General features: G+C 24.2%; 3 protein-coding genes across 4 annotated transcripts; 2 read left to right on the top strand and 1 right to left on the bottom strand.

Annotated features, from left to right (window-relative positions):
* Positions 1–3,564: 3,564 nt before the first annotated feature.
* Positions 3,565–18,584, top strand: LOC122501741 (protein sneaky-like). The gene is made up of 10 exons (XM_043611457.1): positions 3,565–3,718; positions 4,276–4,461; positions 7,507–7,700; positions 13,958–14,173; positions 14,300–14,601; positions 14,837–15,024; positions 15,110–15,636; positions 16,665–17,271; positions 17,901–18,092; positions 18,342–18,584. The coding sequence occupies exons 2-10, from the start codon at positions 4,278–4,280 to the stop codon at positions 18,539–18,541; spliced, it is 2,610 nt and encodes an 869-aa protein (XP_043467392.1). The 5' UTR covers positions 3,565–3,718; positions 4,276–4,277; the 3' UTR covers positions 18,542–18,584.
* On the bottom strand, positions 10,232–24,506 carry LOC122501718. 2 transcript variants are annotated; one of them, XM_043611412.1, is made up of 3 exons: positions 24,196–24,506; positions 10,885–11,606; positions 10,232–10,805 (listed from the first exon to the last, which is right to left on the bottom strand). In XM_043611412.1, exons 2-3 carry the CDS (start codon positions 10,955–10,957, stop codon positions 10,501–10,503), a joined length of 378 nt encoding a protein of 125 aa, XP_043467347.1. In that variant the 5' UTR covers positions 10,958–11,606; positions 24,196–24,506; the 3' UTR covers positions 10,232–10,500. The 2 variants fall into 2 exon arrangements, with proteins under 2 accessions (XP_043467347.1, XP_043467357.1); XM_043611422.1 differs by having other exon boundaries at positions 10,885–11,421.
* LOC122501688 (protein sneaky-like) lies at positions 12,897–17,883 on the top strand. The gene is made up of 6 exons (XM_043611350.1): positions 12,897–13,825; positions 13,958–14,173; positions 14,300–14,601; positions 14,837–15,024; positions 15,110–15,636; positions 16,665–17,883. Exons 1-6 carry the CDS (start codon positions 13,544–13,546, stop codon positions 17,334–17,336), a joined length of 2,187 nt encoding a protein of 728 aa, XP_043467285.1. The 5' UTR covers positions 12,897–13,543; the 3' UTR covers positions 17,337–17,883.
* Positions 24,507–24,514: the final 8 nt, after the last annotated feature.

Here is a 24,514-nt window from a genome sequence, read left to right as displayed (position 1 = left end):
CGATGGAAAAATAAATTTCCTTTTTCCCTTGTAACATCTTTTTCTTCCAATTGTGACTAATTAGAACGTGTCAATAGGTTTACAAAGAAGTTACATTCAATTATATGGCCTTAATATTCATGGGCGGAACGATAAAATAAACACTTTGAATTATCCCGTACTTTGTAATTAAAAAAAAGCTCACGCATTCCTTTTTTTTTAATTACAATATTTTTTAAACTGATTTTTTCCTTCGATTTTATCAAATTCAAATGTCCTTCAATTAATTTTCGATATTCATATCAGGAAATACGTACAAATTTTTCTACTTTGATAAATTAGAATTAAATTAAAAATGAAAATTTATCCTTCGTATAATTTTAATTTATACTTTGATTTTTTTTAGGAACTCGTTAATTAACTGCTATCGACCAAATTATTTATTTACTACTTTTTTTAATAAAAAATTTCCAAAAAGATTTGAATAATTTAAAAAAAAATGTTTATAAAATTCTTCGCAAACATTCAATTATTTTTATAAATAAAAAAATTTTCAGACGTCTAATTATTTAAAACATAATTTTCCTAATATTTTTCGAAAAAAATCAATTATTTTAATAGATTTTTATAAAATTCTTCAAAAGAATTCAATTCAATCGATAAATAACAAAATTATTCCCGAAAATTCAATCATTTTGAGGCATTTTAATAAAATTATTTGGAAATTTCAATTATTTTTATAAATATTAACATTTTTTTTTAAATAATTCAATTATTTAAAAAAATTTTAATACAATTTTTTAAAAAAATTTAATTTTTTAAATTCTTTGGAAGAATTTAATTATTTACAAAAATATTAGATTTTTTCACGGGAATTGAATTATTTTCATAAAATTGTTCGAAAGAAATAAATTATTTTAAATACAATTTTAATTTAATTTTTTTTGAAATAATTCAATTATTCTTTTAGATTTTAATAAAATTCTTCCCAAGAATTCAATTATTTACATAAATAATTCTTCGAAATAATTCAATTATTTTGAGGCAGTTTAATAAAATTATTTGCAAAATTTAATTATTTTCATAAATAACAATATTCATCACAAGAATTTAATTATTTTCATAAATAACAATATTCAGCACAAGAATTCAATTATTTATAAAAGTAATAAATTTCTTCTTGGAAATTCAATTATTTTAAAAAATTCTAATAAAATCGTTCGAAAGAATTCAATTATTTTCATAAATAATATACAATTTTCAAAGAAATTCAATTATTTAAAACACAATTTTCATAAAATTTTTTTTAAAAATGATTTTAAAAAAAAATTTCAAGAATGTAATGATTTTAAAAACTTTATTTCAGTTCGGTGACAAAAATTCAATTATTTTCATAAATAATAAAACTCATAGTAGGATTTCAATTATTTTTAATATAATTTTAAATTAATTCTGCTAAAAACGCAGTTATTCTTAAGAATTTGAATAAAATTATTCAAAAATAATTTCAATTATTTTAACAATTTGATATAGTTTGTTTCTTTTGAGGGTAATAATTATTTTCAATTTATTTTTAATTAAATTTCTTTAATGAATTTAATTATTTTCAAAAATTTTAATGCAATTCTTTGTAAAAATTCAATTATTTTCAAAAAATGTTGATAAAGTTCTTTATAAGAATTCAAATTTAAGAAATATTCAATTATTCAATAAATTATTTATTTTTGTATTTAAATTAATTTCATCCACGTAGAGCTTTCTAATACGAATTCATTTATAATTGAATAAAATAAATTGATTAGAGTTTTGAATAATTTTATTTATAAATTTCAACAGAAAAATGATTCAATTTTAAAAGAATTACTTTTGTAATTTTTAGAAATAGAACTTAAATTTCCAAAATTCGTTACATTGAAATCATTTGAAATATTTTTAATTCCGTAGAGAAAATAAATTACCTAGGCATTTAAATATTTATTTAAAAAAATGTTTCTATTTTTGAATGTAATTAAGAAATAATAAAAAAATTGAGTCAAGTTTAATTTTTCGATAGATACTTTTTTAATACTTTTTTTTCTGTCTTTAAGCTACTTTTTGCTACTTTTTAATTTATTATCGAGATACGAAATTTGAATTCTAAATATATCAGTTTTAATTTATAATAATTTTAATGTATGCGGTTGTTTTTAATTTATAGCAATTGCAATGTTTACTTCATATATTCTCTCTAAATTTGAATTAGTTTATAAAAATGTTTACTAATTCGAATTAGTGACTGACTTTTTATTTTTGCATTAGTAAAATATATTCTCTCTAAATTTGAATTAGTTTATAAAAATGTTTACTAATTTGAATTAGTGACTGACTTTTTATTTTTGCATTAGTAAATTTTACTACTAAATAGTAATTTCTACTGTAGTTTGAATTTAAAATTTACTAATTAAATTTAAAAAAATTAAACTTAAGTAAATTTTACTAATAAATTTTCCCAACTTCGAAAAATAATTGAATTTCCAAGAAAAAAATTATTACTTTTAAAAATAATTGAATTCTTGTGATGAATATTGTTATTTATGATAATAATTGAATTTTGCAAAGAATTTTATTACAAATGCCTCAAAAGAATTGAATTCTCGGGAATAATTTTGTTATTTATCTTTAATAATTGAATTCTTTCGAAGAATTATTTACGTAAAGAATTGAATTCTTGGGAAGAATTTTATTAAAATCTAAAAGAATAATTGAATTATTTCAAAAAAAAAATTTAATTAAAATTGTATTTCAAATAATTCATTTCTTTCGAACAATTTTATTAAAATATTTGAAAATAATTGAATTCTTGTGATGAATATTGTCTTTTTTTGAAAGTAATTAAATTTTGCAATGAATTTTAATTAAAATCCCTCAAAGATAATTGAATTTTCGGGAATAATTTTGTTATTTATCTTTAATAATTGAATTCGTGGCAAGAATTTTTTTAAAATCTAAAAGAATAATTTAATTCAATTTGTATTTAAAATAATTGATTTCTTATGAACAATTTTATTAAAATATTTGAAAATAATTGATTTCTTACGAACAATTTTATTAAAATATTATTGAAAATAATTGAATTCCTGTGAAAATTTATCCCGAAATTTCCTAAAATTGTTAACATTAACACAAAACTAGTTAAAGATGATAATTTTCTACTAATTTTTGAAAATATTCCCTTTTTTTAAACTATTGTAATTTTTACTGAACTATCCAAAAAAGATATGAATAAAAATAAATGTTCAACAATCGAGAGGTTGTCTTGGGATGTTAATAATGAAATGTGCGACATGCACAGAGAATGAGAATGAGATGCGAGGATATATTTATAAGAATATAATCACTTTTCTAGAGCAATGAGGAGGAACCTTCGTCATTTATAAATTGTATATATGTATATATTGTCGTTGAATAAGAAAAATTTATCCTCGTCATGCAAAATGGATGATTGTATAGTTATCGTCTCGATAGAAATGATATGCATTAGTAAGTTGACCATCAATGTGTTTTAGAGTTCTTTTCTGCAAGAACAAAAGGTGAAGGTGGGGGTCGACATTGTAAGTTTGTCCATACACCGATTCCCACCTCATTGAACCCCCCTCAGGGTTTTTTGCGCAATCAACGTCATGGTTAAGACGTATATATAAACCTCTCATGTTCAAGAAACTTAATCGCACACTTGCTCCTGATTACTGCTAATACTCAGGTGAGACAAGTTTATGGAATTTGAATACCAACCCTCCCTCCTCCCCTTTCACAAAAAATTGCTATTCAATTTAGGGACCAAAAAAACTAAAAAAAAAAAATTCAACACTAAAATTTTCAATTAAATTAAATTTTCAAAAATTTGAACTTTATATTTCAAATTTTTCAAAATTTAGATACCTAATTTTTTTTATATTGAACTGGAATTGTCTACTTTTCATTTTTCTAATCACAATAATTAGAAAGAGGAAAATTAAGTAATTATTGTGATTAGAAAAATGAAAATTAAAAAAAAATTTAATTTTACAAATATTTAAACTATTTAAATAATTACTATGTGTGCCTACGATAAAATTTCCCTTTCACTTGAAATAGAATGCAGTTTTTTTTTTTTTTTGGTACTAAAATAATTTAACAACAGGCGTTAATTTAAAAAAGTGGAGTAAAATGAAAGTGAATTTTAAATTTTGTGCTTTGTGAAGAATTTAAAGAATAGTGAAGTGAAAAAAGAAAAAAAAAGCTAAGAAAATGATTTTTTAATAAAAATTTTTCTTTCAGTCATGAAGTTCGCCGTCATTTTTCTTGCCGTTTTGGTGGCTGCAGTTTCGGCAGCTCCACAATACACGACGAAATTCGATAATATCGATATAGATCAAATTTTGAATAATAACCGATTGTTAAACAATTACGTTAATTGTCTTTTACACGATGGCACCTGCACTGCTGATGGAAAGGAACTTAAAGGTACTCTAATAATTTAATTTTAGTGCAATTAATTTAATTTTTATTAATTTGTCTAAATTAATTTTTTGTTTAAATTTAATTTTTTTTCTAAATGAAAATTTGACTTTTATTTAATTGTATTTTTAAAAAAAAATTTTCTATATACAGACTTAGCACTCGATAATTAATTTTTAAAAAATAGCAAAAAGTATCTTTCAAACTAAAAAAAAAGTAGTAAAAAAGTAGCTGTCGAAAAATTAAACTTGACGACCAAAAAAACACGTTTTAGAAACTTCACAAAAATGACAAAAATTCCATTCCTTTTTTTATTTTCATGACTTTTTCCTAACTTTCATTAAAAATATTTACTTTTTTCTTATCCTGTTAAAAAATTGAGTTCCTGCAACGAATTTTATTATTCATGAAACAATTTAAATATTTATAAAAATAATTTAATTCTTGCGAAGAATTTTATAAAAATTTTTAAATAATTCATTTCTTTCGACAAATTTTATGCAAATTCTAATTTAAATAATTGAATTCCTAAAAAATATTTTAATTTTTTTTAAAATAATTGAATTCTTACGAACGATTTTATTAGAATTTTTATAAATAATTGAATTACCAAGAAAAAATTTATTACTTAAAAAAAAATTAAAATTAAATTAAAATTAAAACAATTGAATTCCTGCGATGAATATTGTTATTTATAAAAATAATTGAATTTTGCAAAGAATTTTATTACAAATGCCTCAAAAGAATTGAATTCTCGGGAATAATTTTGTTATTTATGTAAATAATTGAATTCTTGGTAAAAATTTTATCAAAATCTAAAAGAATAATTGAATTATTTTAAAAAATTTAATTAAAATTGTGTTTAAAATAATTGATTTATTTCGAAAAATTTTATTAAAATATTTGAAAATAAATGAATTCTCGTGAAAAAATCTAATATTTTTGTAAATAATTGAATTCTTCCAAAGAATTTTAAAAAAACATTTTTTTAAATAATTAATTTTTTCGAGGAACTGAAATTAAATTTTTAAGAATAAACACATTTTTTGAGCAATTCCTGTAAAATTGTATTAAAAATAATTAAAATCCAGCGATGAATTTTATTATTTATGAAAATAATTGAATAGTTGCAAAGAATTTTATTAAAATTTTCAAAAATAATTGAATTCTTGTAATGAATTTTATTATTTATAAAAATAATTGAATAATTGCGAAAAATTTTATTGAAATGTTTAAAAAGAATTGAATTTCTGTAAAAAATTTCGTTATTTTTGAAAATAATTGAATTTTTCTGAAGAATGTCATAAACATTGTTTTGAATAATTAATTTTTTCGAAATATAATAAATATTATGAAAATTTTATTTTAAATAATTGAATTCTTGTGGAAAACTTTATTTGTGAAAATAATTGAATTTTTCGTTTAATTAATTTAAAATAGTATTAAAAATAATTGAAATTCTTCGATGAGTTTTATTATTTATGAAAATAATTGAATTTTTGCTTAGAATTCTATCAAAAAATTTTTTAAAAAATTGAATTTCCATGAAAAATATTATTAGTGAAAATAATTGAATTATTGAGAAGAATTGTATACAAATTTTGAATTGATTTGTTTGAAAATTATATTCTAAATTAATTGAATTCTTGTGGAAATTTTATTATTTACGAAAATAATTTAATTTTGGATGAGTTTTATAAATTTTTTTTTAAATAATTGAATTTAAAGTATGTAGTGTAAATTCTCAAAAATAACAGAAATAGTAGCTTTTAGTGGCTGAAGTTTAAAAAAAGTACCCAAATAGTAGCATAACGTAAAAAAAGTAGTAACTAGTAGGTTTTAGTAGATGAGTGCGAAGCCTGATATAACATTTAATTTTAATTAATTGAATCTCAAGTCCAAATTTAAAATCTCAATTTTTATTATAAAAAATGTTTTAAATTCTTTTCTTAATGGACTAAATTAATATGTAATAATTAAATTTTAATTTTATTTCACATTAATAATTAATTTAATTAATAAAAAACAAATTTTCATACAGAAAAAAATCGTTATTTAAATTAATTAAATATAACAGATGTAATTAAAAATTAAATAATTAAATTGAGTTGCAATAAAAAAATTTACGCAAAAATATTGAAATATTCTCAACAATATTGTTCAACATATAAATGATTATTATAAACGATAAAGAAATTTCATAAGAAACATTTTAAAAGCGTAATTTTTTAAATTTCGTTAATTATGCAAATTTTTCATAATCAAAACAGTTTTGCAATTATATTATTAATTCAACATTTATCTATTGTATATAAAAAATTTAAATTCATTTAATATGCAAAATAGTTTCTTACGAAAGAAATTGACATTTGGTAAAACATAATATTACAATCTGCCAATAAATTATATAGTAATTTGTTTCTTTCGTAAAAAAAAGACAAAACTATCGTAAAACTTTGTTAGTATTCATTTACAATTTTAGCATTATTACTATGTTTATAAAAATTTTTTCATTATTTTAAAGACATTTTCCTCGAATATGATTAATGCATATGTACACACAAGCGACGAATATTTTGCAAAATCATTATTAGAAATATTTGAATAGAAGTTTTCTAACATTTTTTTGTGAAAAAAATTTTCTTTTTTACAAAAACAAGTTTTGTTTATATAATGCTAAATTACAAATACGAAAGTAAAAAAAAATGTGAATTATAAACGTGTCGACAGTATCCAACTTTTTTTTCTCTCAACATTAATGGTGTTTTTTGTTACAACTACTCTCGAGTGTCAATAAAGGAATATGCGAAAAATTAATTTTCCAAGTTTTCTGTAAGAATTTATAAAAAAAAAACAAGAGATAAATTTATTAATTTGCTTCTAATTTTTTTTTTTTTTTGTTAAGAAATGAATATTAGTAATTACGAGATTACCATTGATAATGGCTACTAATTAATGTAATGTTAATTAATGTTAATCAATGTTAATTAATTAATTAATGTTTTTACTATGCTTCAATTTTGATAATTACCAGTAGTAAATTTTTTTTAGCCGTTCTTCCTGACGCAATAGCAAGTGAATGCTCTAAATGCTCTCCAAAACAAAAGGAGGGCTCTGAGAAAGTGATCAAATTTTTGTCAAAGAACAAACCTGAAGTATGGAAGGAAATTTTGGAGAAATACGATAAAGACGGACAATACAGGGCGAAATATGGCGATAAGGCTAAAGAATTGGGAATCTCCACTTAAATTATAATTATTTGAATAATTAGATTTAAGTAAAAGAGAAGACAATATTATTATTTTTCCTGAGTCTAAAAAATCTCAACAACCTCTATTACCTCCATGTGTTTAAACCAACAAAAATTTCTATTTATTTCTTTCCTTTTGTATATTTCTGCTATGTACATCTTATTTATATTTCTATGAAGAGTATACATATATGTCACAGATAATTTAATAAAATTCTAATTCAATTATTTGTTTAAAAAAAAATTTCTTTTTTGTCACGTTTGTGTTCACAAAATTTTGCATGTTGTATTCGTAACGTTTAATACCTTAATAAGTACAGACTTTGCACTCGATAATTAATTTTAAAAGAAGAAGGAAAAAGTACCATTCAAACTAAAAAAAAGTAGTAAATATATAATAAATTGAATTCCTGCAACGAATTTTATTATTCATGAAAGAATTTTAATATATATTTATAAAAATAATTATATAATTTAATTAATTTATTTATTTATTTAATTAATTATATAATTAAATATAAAAATAATTTAAATTTTATAAAATTTTTTAAATAATTGATTTCTTTCGACTAATTTTATGCAAATTCTAATTTAAATAATTGAATTCCTGAGAAATTTTTATTATTCATGAAAAAAATTGAATTTTTACGAAAATCTTTACAATAAATTTTTAAATAATTGAATTCTGTTTGGAAATTTTATGAAAATAGTAGATATTAAAATATTCATTGAATTGCGAAAAGTGTTTAAAAATAATTAAATTTCACAAAGAATTCTATAAAAATTTTTGAGAATAATTGAATTCCTAAAACGCATTTTATTATTTATGAAAATAATTGAATTCTTTCGAACGATTTTATTAGAATTTTTTAAAATAATTGAATTTCCAAGAAGAAATTTATTACTTTTATAAATAATTGAATTCTTGTGCTGAATATTATTATTTATGAAAATAATTAAATTCTTGTGAGGAATATTGTTATTTATGAAAATAATTAAATTTTGCAAATAATTTTATTAAACTGCCTCAAAATAATTGAATTATTTCGAAGAATTATTTATGTAAATAATTGATTGTGAAGAATTTGATTAAAATCTAAAAGAATAATTGAATTATTTCGACGAATTTTAATCAAATTTTCAAGAATAATTACATTTTTCGAGAAATTCAATTAAAATTGTATTAAAAATAATTGAAATCCTGCGATGAATTTTATTATTTATGAAAATAATTGAATTGATTGAATTTTTTAAAAATATTTATGTAGAATTTTTATTATTTATGAAAATAATTAAAAGTTTGTGCAGAATTTTATCAAAATTTTTTTTTAAATAATGGAATGCTTGTTGAAAATTTTATTAATATATATTAAAAATCGCTGAATTCAGGAAAATTTTTGATAGAGAATTTAATTATTTATTATAAAGATAATTGAATTTATTCCAAGAAGTTTAATAAAATTTTTTAAAATAATTGAATTACTGTGAAGACTGAAGAACATTAGGAAAAGTTTAGAAAATAATTGAATTCCTTTCAAAAAAGTTGTTATTTTTTAAAAGAATTAGATTTTTGAGAAGAATTCTGTTCTTTATGGAAAGATAATTGAATTCTTTCTAAGAACTTTATTTGAAAGTTTTGAAAATAATTGAATATATGCGAAGAAAATTAAGAAAAGTTTAGAAAATAATTGAATTTCTGCAAAGAATTTTATGTAAATTTTAATAATAATTGAATTCCTGCTAAAAATTTTGTTATTTTTGAAAATAATTGAATTTTAGGAAAGAATTTTCTGATATTTTTGCAAATAATTGAATTCCTGCTAAAAAGTTTGTTATTTTTAAAAATAATTGAATTTTTCTGAAGAATTCTGTTATTTATAAAAAGATAATTGAATTCTTGACATGAATTTATTGTATTATATTTTTTAATAATAATTGAATATCTGCTTAGAAAATAATTGAATTTCTGCTAATAATTGTATGCAATTTTTGAAAATAATTGAATTCCTGCAAAAAATTTTGTTATTTTTGAAAATAATTGAATTTTTGCTAAGAATTTTATGAAATTTTGCAAATAATTGAATATGAAAAGATAATTTAATTCTTGACATGAATTTATTGTATTATATTTTTTTTAATAATAATTGAATTTCTGCTAAGAATTTTATGTAATTTTTGAAAATAATTGAATTCCTGCTGAAAATTTTGATATTTCTGAAAACAATTGAATTTTTGGGTAGAATTTTATGACATTTTTGCAAATAATTGAATACCTGCTAAAAAGTTTGTTATTTTTTAAAATAATTGAATTTTTGGGAAGAATTCTGTTATTTATGAAAAGATAATTGAATTCTTGACATGAATTTATTGTATTATATTTTTTTTAATAATAATTGAATTTCTGCTAAGAATTTTATGTAAATTTTGCAAATAATTGAATACCTGCAAAAAATTTTGTTATTTTTTAAAATAATTGATTTTTGTATGAATTTGATTAATTTTTTTTTTTTAAATAATTGAATTTAAAGTAGTATAAATTCTAAAAATTCTAAAAAATTCGAAGTCTATTATTTTTGATTACTAATATATTATTTTATTACCTGATTGTAAGTAATATTGTGTTTATTCAATCAATATATATACGAAATTATCAAGGTTACTTATATAATTTTAAGAAACAGCTCTATTAATAAGTACATCATAATTTTTAAAAATTTTACAATTATAGTAAAGCTGGTAAATTTTGTAGTAGCTTATAAGTTATTCATCATTCTGACAACACTTAGTTCCGTATCTTACAAATGATCATGAGTGTTGCATTCCGTTTGGATAGAAGTTTTAGATCTGCCTTTGTTATTTATGCAACCAACGACAATATTATGTTTGTTTCCAGGTCGAAGATCTTTAATCGTAACAGATGGTACAAAATCAGATGAAACGTAATTCCTAGTAACTTCAGAAGAAGAATCCCCTTCGATGTAAGATTTTATATAGTACCTCACATTTTTAAAATTATACCCAGGTTTATTCCACTGGATCCTACAAGTTGTGTTTGTCGTTTCTAGTACTTTCAATGTACCTTCTGGTCCTAGAGGACTCACTAAAAATCAACAAATTTTTTTGTGAAGAAATAGAAACTGAAAACTAAATCAACAATAGATTTTAATAGAAACTCATACCTAACGAAGCGTCAGTTTTATAATCTTCCTCGCTAGTTATTCCCTTGAAACATCCTCTCTCATTACACACCATAATATAAACATGATAGAAACCATCTTCTATTTCCAGATTTTCAATATTTGCATATTCGTCCGTGCAATTCAAGAACACTTTCTTTGTCCATCGATCAGGTAACCTAATTTTCTTCAAACTAATTAAATACCAAATCTCACACGATTTATTATTATTATTATTATTAGTACTGTTGTGCAACTTGACAGTGGCTACTCTGTCCGAAAATGAAATATCAAAGTCAGATATTTTCGGCGCAGCAGGTTTGACTATAAATTAAAATACGAGAGTTAAGAGTTAACTTTAGCGAATTAGAAAGTTTACCAAGATAAATAATGTCACACTCATATACATTTGTAAAGTTCAGCTAAGCATTCGTCCTTGGCAAGATTTATATCAAAATATGTTTCGTCTCCAATGATAGTACAATCAATTGTGTACGATTCACCAGGATAAATAGTAAAATCATAATAGTATGCTCTATTCTGCAAAGATTCAAAGAAAATCGATCACTTACTATACGACAAAGCTACGGAAAATTTACTATTATTGACAATATTGTATTTTTCTCTTACAATGTTTAAAAAACTATTTGGTCCTATTGTGTACACGACTTCACATGATAAATCCGTGACATTGATAACTTTAATGTTAGGTTTAAGTACTTGTTCTGTAAATTAAAATGCGCAAAAAATTGAAAACATTAATTTTCTTTAATAAAGCCTAGCAGTTTCTTAATTGATTAATAATGTTCCTGTATGATACGCACCTACTTTCAAGTCTTTACTCACCAATGAATTTGAACGTTCTGTTAAAATACGAACTTAAATTTTAATATCGTAGCTCTGTTATAATAAAATAACAATAACAATATTAATATTTTAACCCCACAAGTGCCTCAAATCTTTAATGGCAAATATTTTGTCCGTCAAATTTTTGCCATGACACTTTAGCAGGCTTCGCACTCATCTACCAAAACCTACTATTTACAACTTTTTTTACGTTATGCTACTATTTGGGTACTTTTCTTTAACTTTCAGCCACTAAAAGCTACTATTTTTGTTTTTATAAATTGTGAATTAAATTATTTTTGATGACCCAGATATTAATTTGGAATTTTTCTAGTAATAGTTTAGAACCAGTAAAAAGTTTTGCGACTAACAATTGTTAGCAAACAGAAGATAAAGTTCCCTTTAAAATTAATTTTTCATCTCCTGCTGATTATCGGCTGTGGTTACTTTTTATGAATTGTGAATTAAATTAATTTTGATGACGCAGATATTAATTGGAATTGTTCTAGCAATAGTTTGGGATCAGTAAAAAGTTTTGCGACTAACAATTGTTAGTAGAAAGAAAATAAAGTTCGCTCAAAAAATAATTTATCATCTTCTGCTGATTATCGGCTGTGGTTACTTTTTATGAATTGTGAATTAAATTAATTTTGATGACTCATAAAATACCTTTGCTTTTATCAACAATTCGGAATTTATATGCAGTACTTGGAGTAACATCATAAAGTGTTACAATTGCACTACCGATAATGTGAGTAACATCAGCCTTATTTTTATGTTCGTAATAACTAAACGTGGAAGCATTTCTATTCTCTACAACGAAATAATAATTACTTGCTGAGTATTCAGCTCTTTTTGAAGGAACCACTAATAGAACTCTGGTTCCTGTTGCTTCAGCCACCCAATAAGCATTCACATAATCCAGTGTCATATGACCTACAATAAAAACTTGCAATAAAAATAGTTTCACTAATCAAAGTCGAATTCCAGTTTTCCAAAGTATAATCATAATTTTCAATTAGAAATTTTCCAATTAGAAATTAAATTTTTCAATTATAGAATTTTCCATACCCGAGGAAATGTCATTTCTGTATTTCTCGCTCATCATTGGATCAGAGCATCCATGTTCGTTACAAGCTTTAATTTCAACTTTATAAATATTTCCTCTCGTGAGATTTCGAACATTTATGAATTCATCCTTACATGTTAGGTTCCTAACCTCTTCACTTTTAATATTTTCCGTAGTGTCTAAAATTCCGATTGTGTACCAAATATCGCAGTTTAGGTATTCGGTAATAATACGCAATTTTATCGTGCCTATTATATCCGCGAATGAAATATAAAATATATTTTCATTCGGTTTATCAGGTTTGTCTATAAATTAAGATGTAACGATTACAAAGAGTTTAAATGCAATTTAATAAGTTTTACAGAACCCGGCTCCTACCTACCATTGGTACTTAAAGATGAGCCTATAAACGTTGCAGACAGTGTAAAAAATAGTAAAAATTTCATTGTATGCCACTTGAAATTAAACTTAAACTTTAGGAAAATGTAGATGTCGATTCAAATTACGTGGATATATATATACTTAAAATTATGTTTGTTTAAGATCTATTTCAGTCGTTAACAAACATTGCTAAACTATTACAAGTGGTTTTTGTTTATAATGTATAAAATTAAAAAGATAAGCAAAATGATAACAAAAGAACGTCAGTCAAATGTCAAACCGAAATATTAAAAATAAAAAATGTGTAAATAGTTTTAGATATAGTTTAATTTGAACTGCAAATTACAATTTAACATTGTAAAAAAAATGGACGAACTAAATTGGATTGGCAAAGGAATTGAATATTTGAGTAAAAGAACGTCGGAGATTTATTTTACAAAATTTCCAACCTTGTATCATTTATGCTACGATCCAATTGGAACACACAAGAAGAGTCGTACCTTCTTTGGATTTCTACTGGGCTTTTTTATGGGATTTTCTTTCTACGAATTCGTCATTGTTGACTTTCAATTCGATCAGATAACAAGTCTAATTTTTGGTGCTCTTATCATAACCATGCTCTCTTTTGGATTCGCTATTTCAATTCAGGTTTATTTTTAATCTTCGTTTTTTTTAATTCTAATCATATTTTTAAAATTCTTTACCATTTGTCAATTTTATAATAATTAAAAGTATAAATTTACCAAAACAACAAAAGTGAGAAAAAAAACACCTAAATAGGCGAGATGCATTGGCTTATTGACAATTCCGGCATTTTTCGGTCGCTCCGGTCGAAGTGTACTGAAAGCCCTAGTTTTCGGTTACGTAATCGCAGGTCCAATTTTTAATTTAACTTTAAATGGAAAAGAAGTTGTCAGAACATTTTCGTGTACAAATCAACTCACTCAAAATATGTCCAAAACTAGATACAATCTTATGATCCAACCATTTAAGCAAGTGAGACTTATTTTCAAATTTTTCTTTACAAATATAAATAAATATAAAAAATATATAATAATTATTAAAAATAGTTAATTAATAATTACTAGTAATTGATTTTTCGAATTAATAAATAAAAATTAGGCTCTAATGAGTATGAAAACAAACGCCGAGGAGATAAAGGACACATTGTCATCGGTAAAAGATTTGATAAGTCCGATTGTCGAGGAGATCGAGGGTCAAGAGGAAATGCAACGACTTCAGGAGGAAAACGATTATTTAGATGAATTGCAAAATGATACAAAGAGAAGCGAGGAAATTGAACAAAAACGATTGAAGGCACAATTGAACGCCAAATCGGAGGGCGAAATTTATGAGGCGAATTACAAGGCTAAAATTGAAACTCGTTGTGAGGATCAACTGAGTCATGGCACTGAAAATTGTCGGTACAGAAATATTTAAAAAATTTTTACTTAAAATTCAAGAACATAAAATTACTACACTTACGAACAGATTTTTTTTGAGAAAACGTCCGTAAGTCCGTAATATGTTATCTTATTTGACTTGACCTGATTATATTTTTGTCGGTAATTTTTAATTTTTGGTCGTACTTTTAAATACTTTCACTGGTTCGAGCCATGTTTAGAGAAACAAATTTTTTTCGAACCCTATTCGTTGCAGAAAAATGTTTGCCAACGCCTATGATAAATGCTACATTAAAGTATCTCCAGTCGCAGCTTGGCTACTTTGTTGGCCGATGAAATTGACATTTATCTGCAACATTGTCCAAGCACTCGGCGGACCCAACATTTGCAATCCAGAAGGAAATGTCGATTCCGGAATTGGCGAAGGATACGCTCAATTAAAAGGTACCACCTAAAATAATCAAATAATCAAATCATCTCATTAGAAACAATACAGAACTACGAAAATCAATTTTCTCTATTAATTCAGAAACAAAAAAAGTATTTGGCGAGAATATGAGAAAAGCAACTCTTCAGTACCAAGTGAAGAAACCGCGAATGCCAATTGATGTACATGATGCAAAAGATACGGCGAAGGCAATATTACACGAATTCGATTCAAAGAAAAAAATGTTCGATACCATAACAACGTTAATTAAACGTTGTCTGGCACTTGTTTTCTTGAAAATAATACTCGGCGCTCAAAGATATCATGATGAATACTTAACTAAAATAGAACACGATAATTTTTACATAACGTCGTATTTCCGAAAAATTGACGCTCGTCGTAAAGCACGAGGCAGTTCGACCCTTTTGCCATTACGTAAATGTGAGAGACAAAAATTTGTCGATCCTTACAAAATCAAACAGAGTAAATTCGAAAGAAAGAGTCTCGTTGGTCAGACGGCGAAATTAATTTTAGAAATCGCCACCGTCACCACCTTTGTCCTCCTCGATATTCTCTTTTACGAAACTTTGGACATCATCAAAAGACACTTTCATTTGGAATTTTCTCAGGTCAGGACGTTTCTTATCTGTGCTTAACTATTATCTAATTTAATTTTGAGATTTAATTCTTCAGAATTTAAAATTCAGGGTTGCCACGCTTTTGCACATTTCAAATTCCCTGACTTTTCCAGTTTTTTAAAACTATATTTGTTGACAAAAAAATTTAATTTTGTTTTTCCCTGACTTTCCCTTTAATTTTAGACATCTTACTTTTCCTTGACTTAAAGAATATTTTCATTCACTTTAAAAATTATTACTCAGGAAAATGTTCTGTTGCTTCTTTTTTAAATATAAATATTTATAATCATTATTATTTTTTCCATAAAAATTAAGATTTTCAAAACATTCAAACTTAAACCTTTTGTGAAAATTAAACAATTTTTAAAAAATTGTTATAAAACATGAAGAAATCAATCACTCCGAGTCTTCGACTCGGAGCAATCGATGTCTTCATGTTTTATAATAATTAAAAATGATCGAGAGATAAAATCATTATTTTATACTAAGAATTACAAAACAACAATTTTACTTCCTTAGAGATTTTTATATGGTGATGAGATGAAACCATTTTTTAATTTTAAGTTAAAATTTTCTTAAAAACTATTGCTATAACTATTGTTAGAATAATTCCAATTAATATCTGGGTCATCAAAATTTATTTAATTCACAATTCATAAAAAGTAACCACAGCCGACAATCAGCAGATGATGAAAAATTAATTTTAAAGGGAACTTAATATTCTGTTTAATAACAGTTGTTATACTCAAACAATTGTTTACTGGCTCCAAACTATTGTTAGAATAATTCCAATTAATATCTGGGCCATCAAAATTAATTTAATTCACAATTCATAAAAAATAACCACAGCCGATAATCAGCAGAAGATGAAAAATTATTTTTTGTAGCTTTTTTCAAGATTAGTTAAATTCCCTGACATTTCCAGGTTTCCAGGTTGGGTGGCAACCCTGCAAACTTAATTTTAACATTTAATTCTTCAGAATTTAAAATCTAAAATTAAAACATTAAAATTCTTTTAGAAAGGTCATCACGACATGTCAATAGAAGTCCGAGGATCAGGACTAATAGCTTCCTTAGTACGAAGTGTAATTCGCGGTTTTAATATCAAAAAGCGAATAAATACAGTTGTGAGTAATGAAGAATGTCTCCCAAGAGCTAGAAAACTTCCCGGCTACATTATATTCAAGATCTATGGCACCTATTTTGCAATTTGGCTCATGCTCCTAGCTACTGCTTACACCCAAAGAATGAGACGTGTCATATGCTCATTCTTCTATCGTAAAAGAGAAAAGCGTCGTGTCCTCTATTTATACAACGAATCGACCCGCAAACGTTTCGGATACCTTCGATTTATGAAGGCAAAAGTAAAAAATCTCGTGAGGACACGAAATCTCGAGAAGGACATTGATCTTTGGTTGGGCTTGAGAAAGAGATATCCAAAAATTTTCGGATGGCTACAATTTTTCGCCTGTGCAAGGGAAAAGTGTCTAGTTTGCGAGGAAACTGAACCAAGAAAGGAGCCAAAATTTCGTAAATGTGATACACCAGGATGTCCATTTTTACACTGTCAGGAGTGTTGGAGAGACGTGGGGGAAATTTGTTTAGCTTGTGCCGATCCTTACGAAAGTGGTTCCAATTCCGAGGAAACGGACAATGAAGATGATGACGATGATGAAGATGACGAATTTTAAACACTTCGAACTTTAATTCTTTTTCAATTGTACCAAAAAATTCAAACATAAAAACATCCGAGTCTTTAGTAATGTTATAATATTATTAATTAACTTTTAATCGGAGTTGGTGAAACCGTCTCTTAATTTTTAAAAATTTCCTCTCACCTCAATCTGCTCGACTTGGAAAAACAGCAAAAATTCAATTTCCGTTCATTACAAAATCCCTCTTATCTAAGACTCACTATTAAAGTCCATATAATCGAGGACAAATACATTCTTCAGAATCTAATCAACTTCCTACCGTTTTTTTTTTCATAATGATTCCAAAAATTATAGAAAATCGTTCATGTGCTTCATTTTCCATGCACGAGAGCACAAAGAAGTGACTCTAATTTACCATAAATCGCGTGCAAAGGATAATTCGTTTATTTGTTTGACTTTGATAGTTTGCTCGTGGCCTCTAATCGACGGGGGGAAAGGGAATATTTTATGCAGAGACTTATAAAGAACATTCAACGCTCGAGATGTTGCAGTTTCTTTTTTGATAAAATAAAATAGAAGTACTATCACAAGTTTGAAACAAAATGAGAGGCACCGCTTTTCTGTTTTTCTTTTCCCTAGTTGTTTTTGTCAACGCTGAGGAAGAAAAGTATACGACAAAATATGACGATTTGGATGTCGATGAGGTCATTAAAAGTGACAGACTCGTTAGTAACTACGTTGGATGTCTTCTTGATAAAAATTCTTGTACTCCTGATGCTACTGAACTTAAAAGTGAGATTTTATTTTTCTCTTTAATTATTTGCACCTCTCTCTCTCTCAATTATTCAGTTGTAACCCGAAAAAGGTCCATTTTCTAAAGAAACTATTAAATTCTTTTCAAAATTCTAAAAAAGTACATGAGCTTCAATTTAAAAAAGAAAGTTTCAATTCAATTCTTCCAAATCCTCTTTTATTAATTTTACATCAGCTTTGTTCTATTATAAACATTTAAAAATTGCAATTAAAATTTTTCTTGTTTAGAAAATCTTCCGGATGCATTAGCAACAGATTGTGCGAGTTGCAGTGAAGCGCAAAAAATCGGTTCGGACAAATTTTGTGAATTTTTGATTGATAATCGAAAAGAAGATTGGGAGAAATTGGAAGCAAAGTATGATCCAACAGGAGCCTATAGAGCAAAGTATATGGCAAGAAAGGAAAATGAAAAATCGAAGAAAAAGTAAATTCATTTTTTCTATACACAAGAGAACATATTGTAACTATTTTGATTTTCTTTCTTTTCTATTATTACCATTACGATACTAATATACTATTCTGTATTGCTATTATGTACCCTTCTTATTGCTACTTGAACTATATTTTACAAAAATAATAAAATTTTTTTGAAGCGCATATTATCTTCTATTTATTTTATATATTCTTTTTTTTAATATTCTATTATACCAATACCCACATAATTTTAAATTGCGGAATCCAAGGTATCTGTATGCAGATTTTCCAAAAGTCCCTACATGTAAATAAAAGGTTTTTTTTAACTTCTGTAAGTAAAATACTTGTTTCAATAAAATTTGCATGTTGTATTCGTAACGTTTAACACCTTTATAAGTGTATTTTATTTTAACATTTAAGTAGTATTTAAAACCATCCGCCATTCAGCAGACAATCAAAATTTATTGAAGGCAGTAATTAAAAATTTATTTCTTCTAACTTTTACTATTTTTCTCATGGAGTTCTGTCAGGTTTACATAGCTATTTTTATCTATCAGCTCTTAAATTTTCACCTTATTACTGTTTATTAATATTTTATATCAACTTATTTCAGTTAACAAATAAAATTCGTTCTTTACAACAATGACCAAAATTGCGTTTGGAATTTAATAATTTCATAGTCCACTATATTCATAAAGGTTCATTAAAAGAACAAGGCACCTTCCTTTTCGGTATATGTCAGCACTAACAAGACAGTTTTGTCCCCTCTGAACAAAACAGTATCATTAAAAATAATTCCCTTTCTATGTCAAAATTGTCAGACTATTTTTATTCCATTGTATCTCAATACAAAGGTAAATAAAAATAATCTTTCGTTAAAAACTAATCGCATAAATACATTCACCAGTCATCGTTTGGGATTAGTTACCAAAAAAGAAGAGTTACCAAAAAAAGAAATACAATCAGGAAATCAGATTGATTTCGTACTTCGAAAGTCATACACCATGATTTTAAGAATATACATTTTTTCCCTCATTTTTTCGAGTGGAATTCTACAAGTGTCTTTAAAACCCAACCACTTTGATGGACTGCTAAAGTATCTAAAAGAAGAATCAAAATTGCATCAGGTTGTGTTCATCTTAGATTCAAAAAATACGGACCCAATAATAAATTCACTTGTGACAACAGTAAATTCGCAATTTCCATCTTTGAGCATCAACTACAGTGAACTTAATTCTAAACGAATGGTGGAAACCCACCTAAAATCCCTCAATCGTCCTAGAAGAACAACACTTTTCGTTTTACAGTTGATAAATAACAACACACTACTTTCATTTGATAAATTTTTGACAAACAATAATTTACTCCAAGGATCATCAAAGCCAAGATGTTTAATTCTAAATTCCATTCTATCACGAGAGAAAATCAACGGAATTTTACATTCTTTCTGGTTGAATAACTATTTGGACACAACTCTACTCACATACGATAATACCACCGAAGTGAAAATCAAGAAAAGTGATGGAAAATTATTTTTGAATCGATTGAATCCTTTTAGGGGGAAATATTCGAAGCAAGCACTGTCATCTGAAACCATTTGGTTTCCAAATAAACTGCTCAATCTAAATGGACACAAATTAAATTTCTCCTGTGAACCAGCTACAGATACAAAACCAATTGAATGGGAAAAATCAAAAAAATTTGCAAACATTTTATCAACCGCAATGAATTTTGAACCTGTTGTAATACCATCAAATATGTATAACTTTGAAAATATTTCTGCAAATAATGAAACTAAAATTGATGATTACTTTGATAAGAAATTTCTTGAAATAGCTCCGCAAATTTGGCTCAGTGCATTATCATTTTATGACGATATTTTAATGGAACGGAGAAATATACGTATTTTAAAAATTGACGGTACCTCGGCTATTGTTCCAAAATTGGCAAATAACAATGATCTTCAAGTTTCGTCACAATTTTGGTGCATGATTTTAGTGACAATTGGTACAATTCTCATTATTTGTTTCATTGCATTTTGTATGAAATTCGACAAATCCAAATGGAAAATATTAAATTTGATTCAAATTATAATGGGAATGTCGACAAATGAAGAACCTGATAATTTCAAAGAAAGAATGGTTTTTGGCTCACTATTAATTACATGCATTCTCTATACAAGTTATTTTTATTCTGTTATTCTTGACATTAATTATGGACAATCATCTGAAATTTCAACTCTCGCAGAAGTTGTTGATTTAAATTTAATACCAATTATAGATCAACGTTTATATCATTTATTGTCCAACAGTCCAATAAATGATATTAAAAAATTAGTAGCGAAAACTCCTGAATGGAAACCTTTTGATACACTGGAGTGCTTAAAGAATTTATCTATTCATCAAAATATAACATGTATTTTTCATAATCCCAAATTAAATGTTAATGAGTATGAAAAGAAAAATGGCAAAATTAATGGTAAAATATTACAAGAAACTTTTGCACTTGCTTTTACTTCTTTTATGTCTGAACCAAATTCGCCATACATTGATCGTTTCAATGAAATAATTTTGAGAGCAACGGAATTTGGATTACTTAAAAGTTTTTATGATTCAGACATACGCACATATAATGATCCACCGGAAATAGAATTAATTGAGAAAGAAAAACTTTTTCTTGTTCTATTTTATGTGGCAGTCATTGGATATTCTCTCTCGATGATAGTATTTTTGATTGAAATTATCATAGCGAAGTACGGCAGGAGAAATTTGTTTAAAAGAAGATCGAGATTTATTACAATTTCAAAGATGAAAAAATTGCGACAAAAAATAATTCATTATAGGTAAGAAAATTTAATTTTACTTTTACACTAAAAGGTTCCCCTTAAAATTTCAACTTTCAAGTGAATGAAATTTTCTAAAATATTCATAATTTCTTATTAGGGAGTGACATTTTTCTTTATTATTCACTTCGATTCTGATTCTAAATTTTTTCTCTTTTAATTAAAATAAATGCTTAAAATTTTTTTTTCAGATAAAATGATCAATGAAATGCAGAACACATCGGTTGTTGATGTAAAGGATTTTAGATTTCTCAATTTCGCTAAAACCTGGCCTTAATATTGAAAATTGTAACCTCAATGTGAATTAATGTATAATAAAATATACTGTTGAATTTTTTTAATCAGTGTATCAAGAAATAATTAATATGAATAAAAAAGAAATATTTATGTCATAAATTTTACTTTAATTCAAATAAAATTTTTTTAAATTCACTTCGGAAGAATTTAATTATTTTTATAAATAGTAAACTCTTTGCAAAAATTCAATTATTTTCAATAAAATTGCAAGAAAGAATTGATTTCAATTTTTTCTTGATTCGTTATAAAATTTTACAAGAATTCAATTATTTTCTAAAATTTTAATAAATTCTTCGAAACAATAAGTCAAATATTTTTATAAATAGTAAAATTCTTTGCAAAAATTCAATTATTTTTAATAAAATTTCATAAAAGAATTCAATTTTTAAAAAAATAAATTTTCATATTTTTCAAAACAATTTAATTTTTTTTTAATTAAAAAAAAAAAATTTTTCGAAAGAATCAAATTATTTTCTTAAATTTTAATAAATTCTTTCGAAATAAGCGAATTATATTTTTAGAGCAGTAAAATTCATCGCAAGAATTAAATTATTATTTATATTATAAAAAATAATTTAATTCTTAATTATTTAAAATAATAAAATTCTTCTGAGAAATTCAATTATTTTCAATACAATTTTAATAAACTTCAATAATCAAATATTTAATTATAATTATTAACAGACACAATAATTTTAAAAAAATTCATTGTTTAATTTAATTATTTTCAATTAAATTATTCAAAAAAAATACATTATTTTAAAAAAAAACTTAAAGAAATTCTTGAAAAGAATTTAATTATTTATTAAAACTCTTGTAAAATTGAAGAGTTTAATTTTCTATCAATAATTTTAATAATATTTTGATAGGAAAATTATTAATTACAATTATTAACAAAATTGATTAAATTAAAAGTATAAATTAAAGAAATTTTTTGAAAGAATTCAATTATTGTCAAAATCTTTAGTAGTATCTATTCTTCGAACGAATTTAATTACTTTCTATATTTTAATAAAATTTCTTGAATGAATTTAATTATTTAAAAAAATTGTGATAAATTTCTGAGAAGAATTTAGTTATTTTCTAAAAACTTGAATAAAATTCAATATTTATTAAATGTTCAACTTTAATTATTAAAAAAACATGATTATTTTAAAAACTTGAAAGAAATTGTTCATAAAACTCAATATTACTTTCAAAATTTTCAATTAAAATTATTAAAGAAATTCCATTATTTAAAAAAAAAATTCAAAGAAAGTCTTCAAAAAAAATTTAATTAGAATTTTCGAAAATTTTAATAAATTGCTTAGCAAGAATTCAATTGTTTTTTATAAATAATAAAGTTCTTCGAAGGAATTCAAGTATTTTCAAATTTTTTAATAAAATTCTTTGCAAGAATTCAATGATTTTCAATAAGTTAATTTTAATACTGAAAATATTTTAGAAGAAAAATTATTAAAAAGTTAGAAAATATTAAAGAAACTGATATATTATTAAAATATTTCAGTTTTTATTTTTTTTTTAACTTTAAAAAATCTTCTAAAATCACGAATTTTCTAATTAGAGTGTTGAAGTCAACACTTCTTATATAAATAAATTTTTTTAAATTTTTAAATATTTTAAATATAGTAGAATCCAATGTTTGTCTTTTTATGTATTTTACAATTTTTTGATATTAAAATACTAATTTAATTTGCCTTTTGTTAAAATTGTTTTTTTAATTATTTTGTGATAAAAAAATGTCTATTTTATAACAAAAAAATAATTTTTATATTATATTAATGATTAATAATGACATTGATAAATAATAAAAAAGAGAAATAAATAAAAAAATATATATCTTTACAATTTTATCAAAACATTTAAATAATAATAATTAGAATAATTAATGGTTGAAGCTAATAATTAGAATAAATAAATGTAAAAATATTTCACAATAAGTACATAAAGGAAAAATAAATTTACAAATTTTTGTGAAATTTCGGCTAAAACATGTAAAATCGAATAAACAATAATAAACGATAAGTAACAAATGAATAATTTTCAGAAACGAAATAATTAAATTTAATATTTCGGTAAATTGAATATATTCATTTTCAAAGACAAGTTTCCCGAAATATTGCAATTTGTTATTTTGAAACAAATTCACAAATTTTTATAAATATAATTTGATCGGAAATATTTAGTATTTCCGGAAAAAAAGAGGGGGGGGGGGGCAAAAATTAACTAATTCAATTCGAAAAAACTTGTTTTTTTCCCTAAATTTACGCCTTTGGGACGTAATTACTTTTTTGGAAGAAAAAAAATTTAACGTTTTGGTCTTCGAAGCAACATAATCTCAACAAAAGGTGAGAAATATATTGTATCTTCATAAATACGAATATAATAATCACCTACTTCACATTATTACACGATTCATTATTATTTGCTCGATTTTTCAGACATTTCTCGTCAATAATGCAATAGAGCCCGTATATAAAAAAGTAATCACAATTTATAATAATAAAAGTAATAAAATAATAATCAAACCTCATTTCATTGCACGATGCATAAAAAATTTGCAGATTTCATAAATAATTTCGTGGATTTCGACATTTCGTGCCAGTAAATACAATATTTTGCATATTATTTCTTGATTGACAAAACATAACCTCAAAAATATATAAAATTTTCTTTCAACTATTTTGTAAATTTTACACTACTACTGACAATACTTTTACATTCACACTAATCAGAAACTATTTAATAAAACGATTAAAGAGTATTTATTAAAAAAAACTGTATGATTATTGCGATAAAACTGGATTTTAACGGAGAAAGAAAGCTCAGAGGATGCGACACCATTGTA

Source organism: Leptopilina heterotoma, unplaced genomic scaffold (genome assembly GCF_015476425.1).
Source record: "Leptopilina heterotoma isolate Lh14 unplaced genomic scaffold, ASM1547642v1 Lhet_105, whole genome shotgun sequence".
Lineage (NCBI taxonomy): Eukaryota > Metazoa > Arthropoda > Insecta > Hymenoptera > Figitidae > Leptopilina > Leptopilina heterotoma.
The sequence above is the reverse complement of the archived record's forward strand: the minus strand, read 5'-3'. Positions and strand labels throughout refer to the sequence as shown.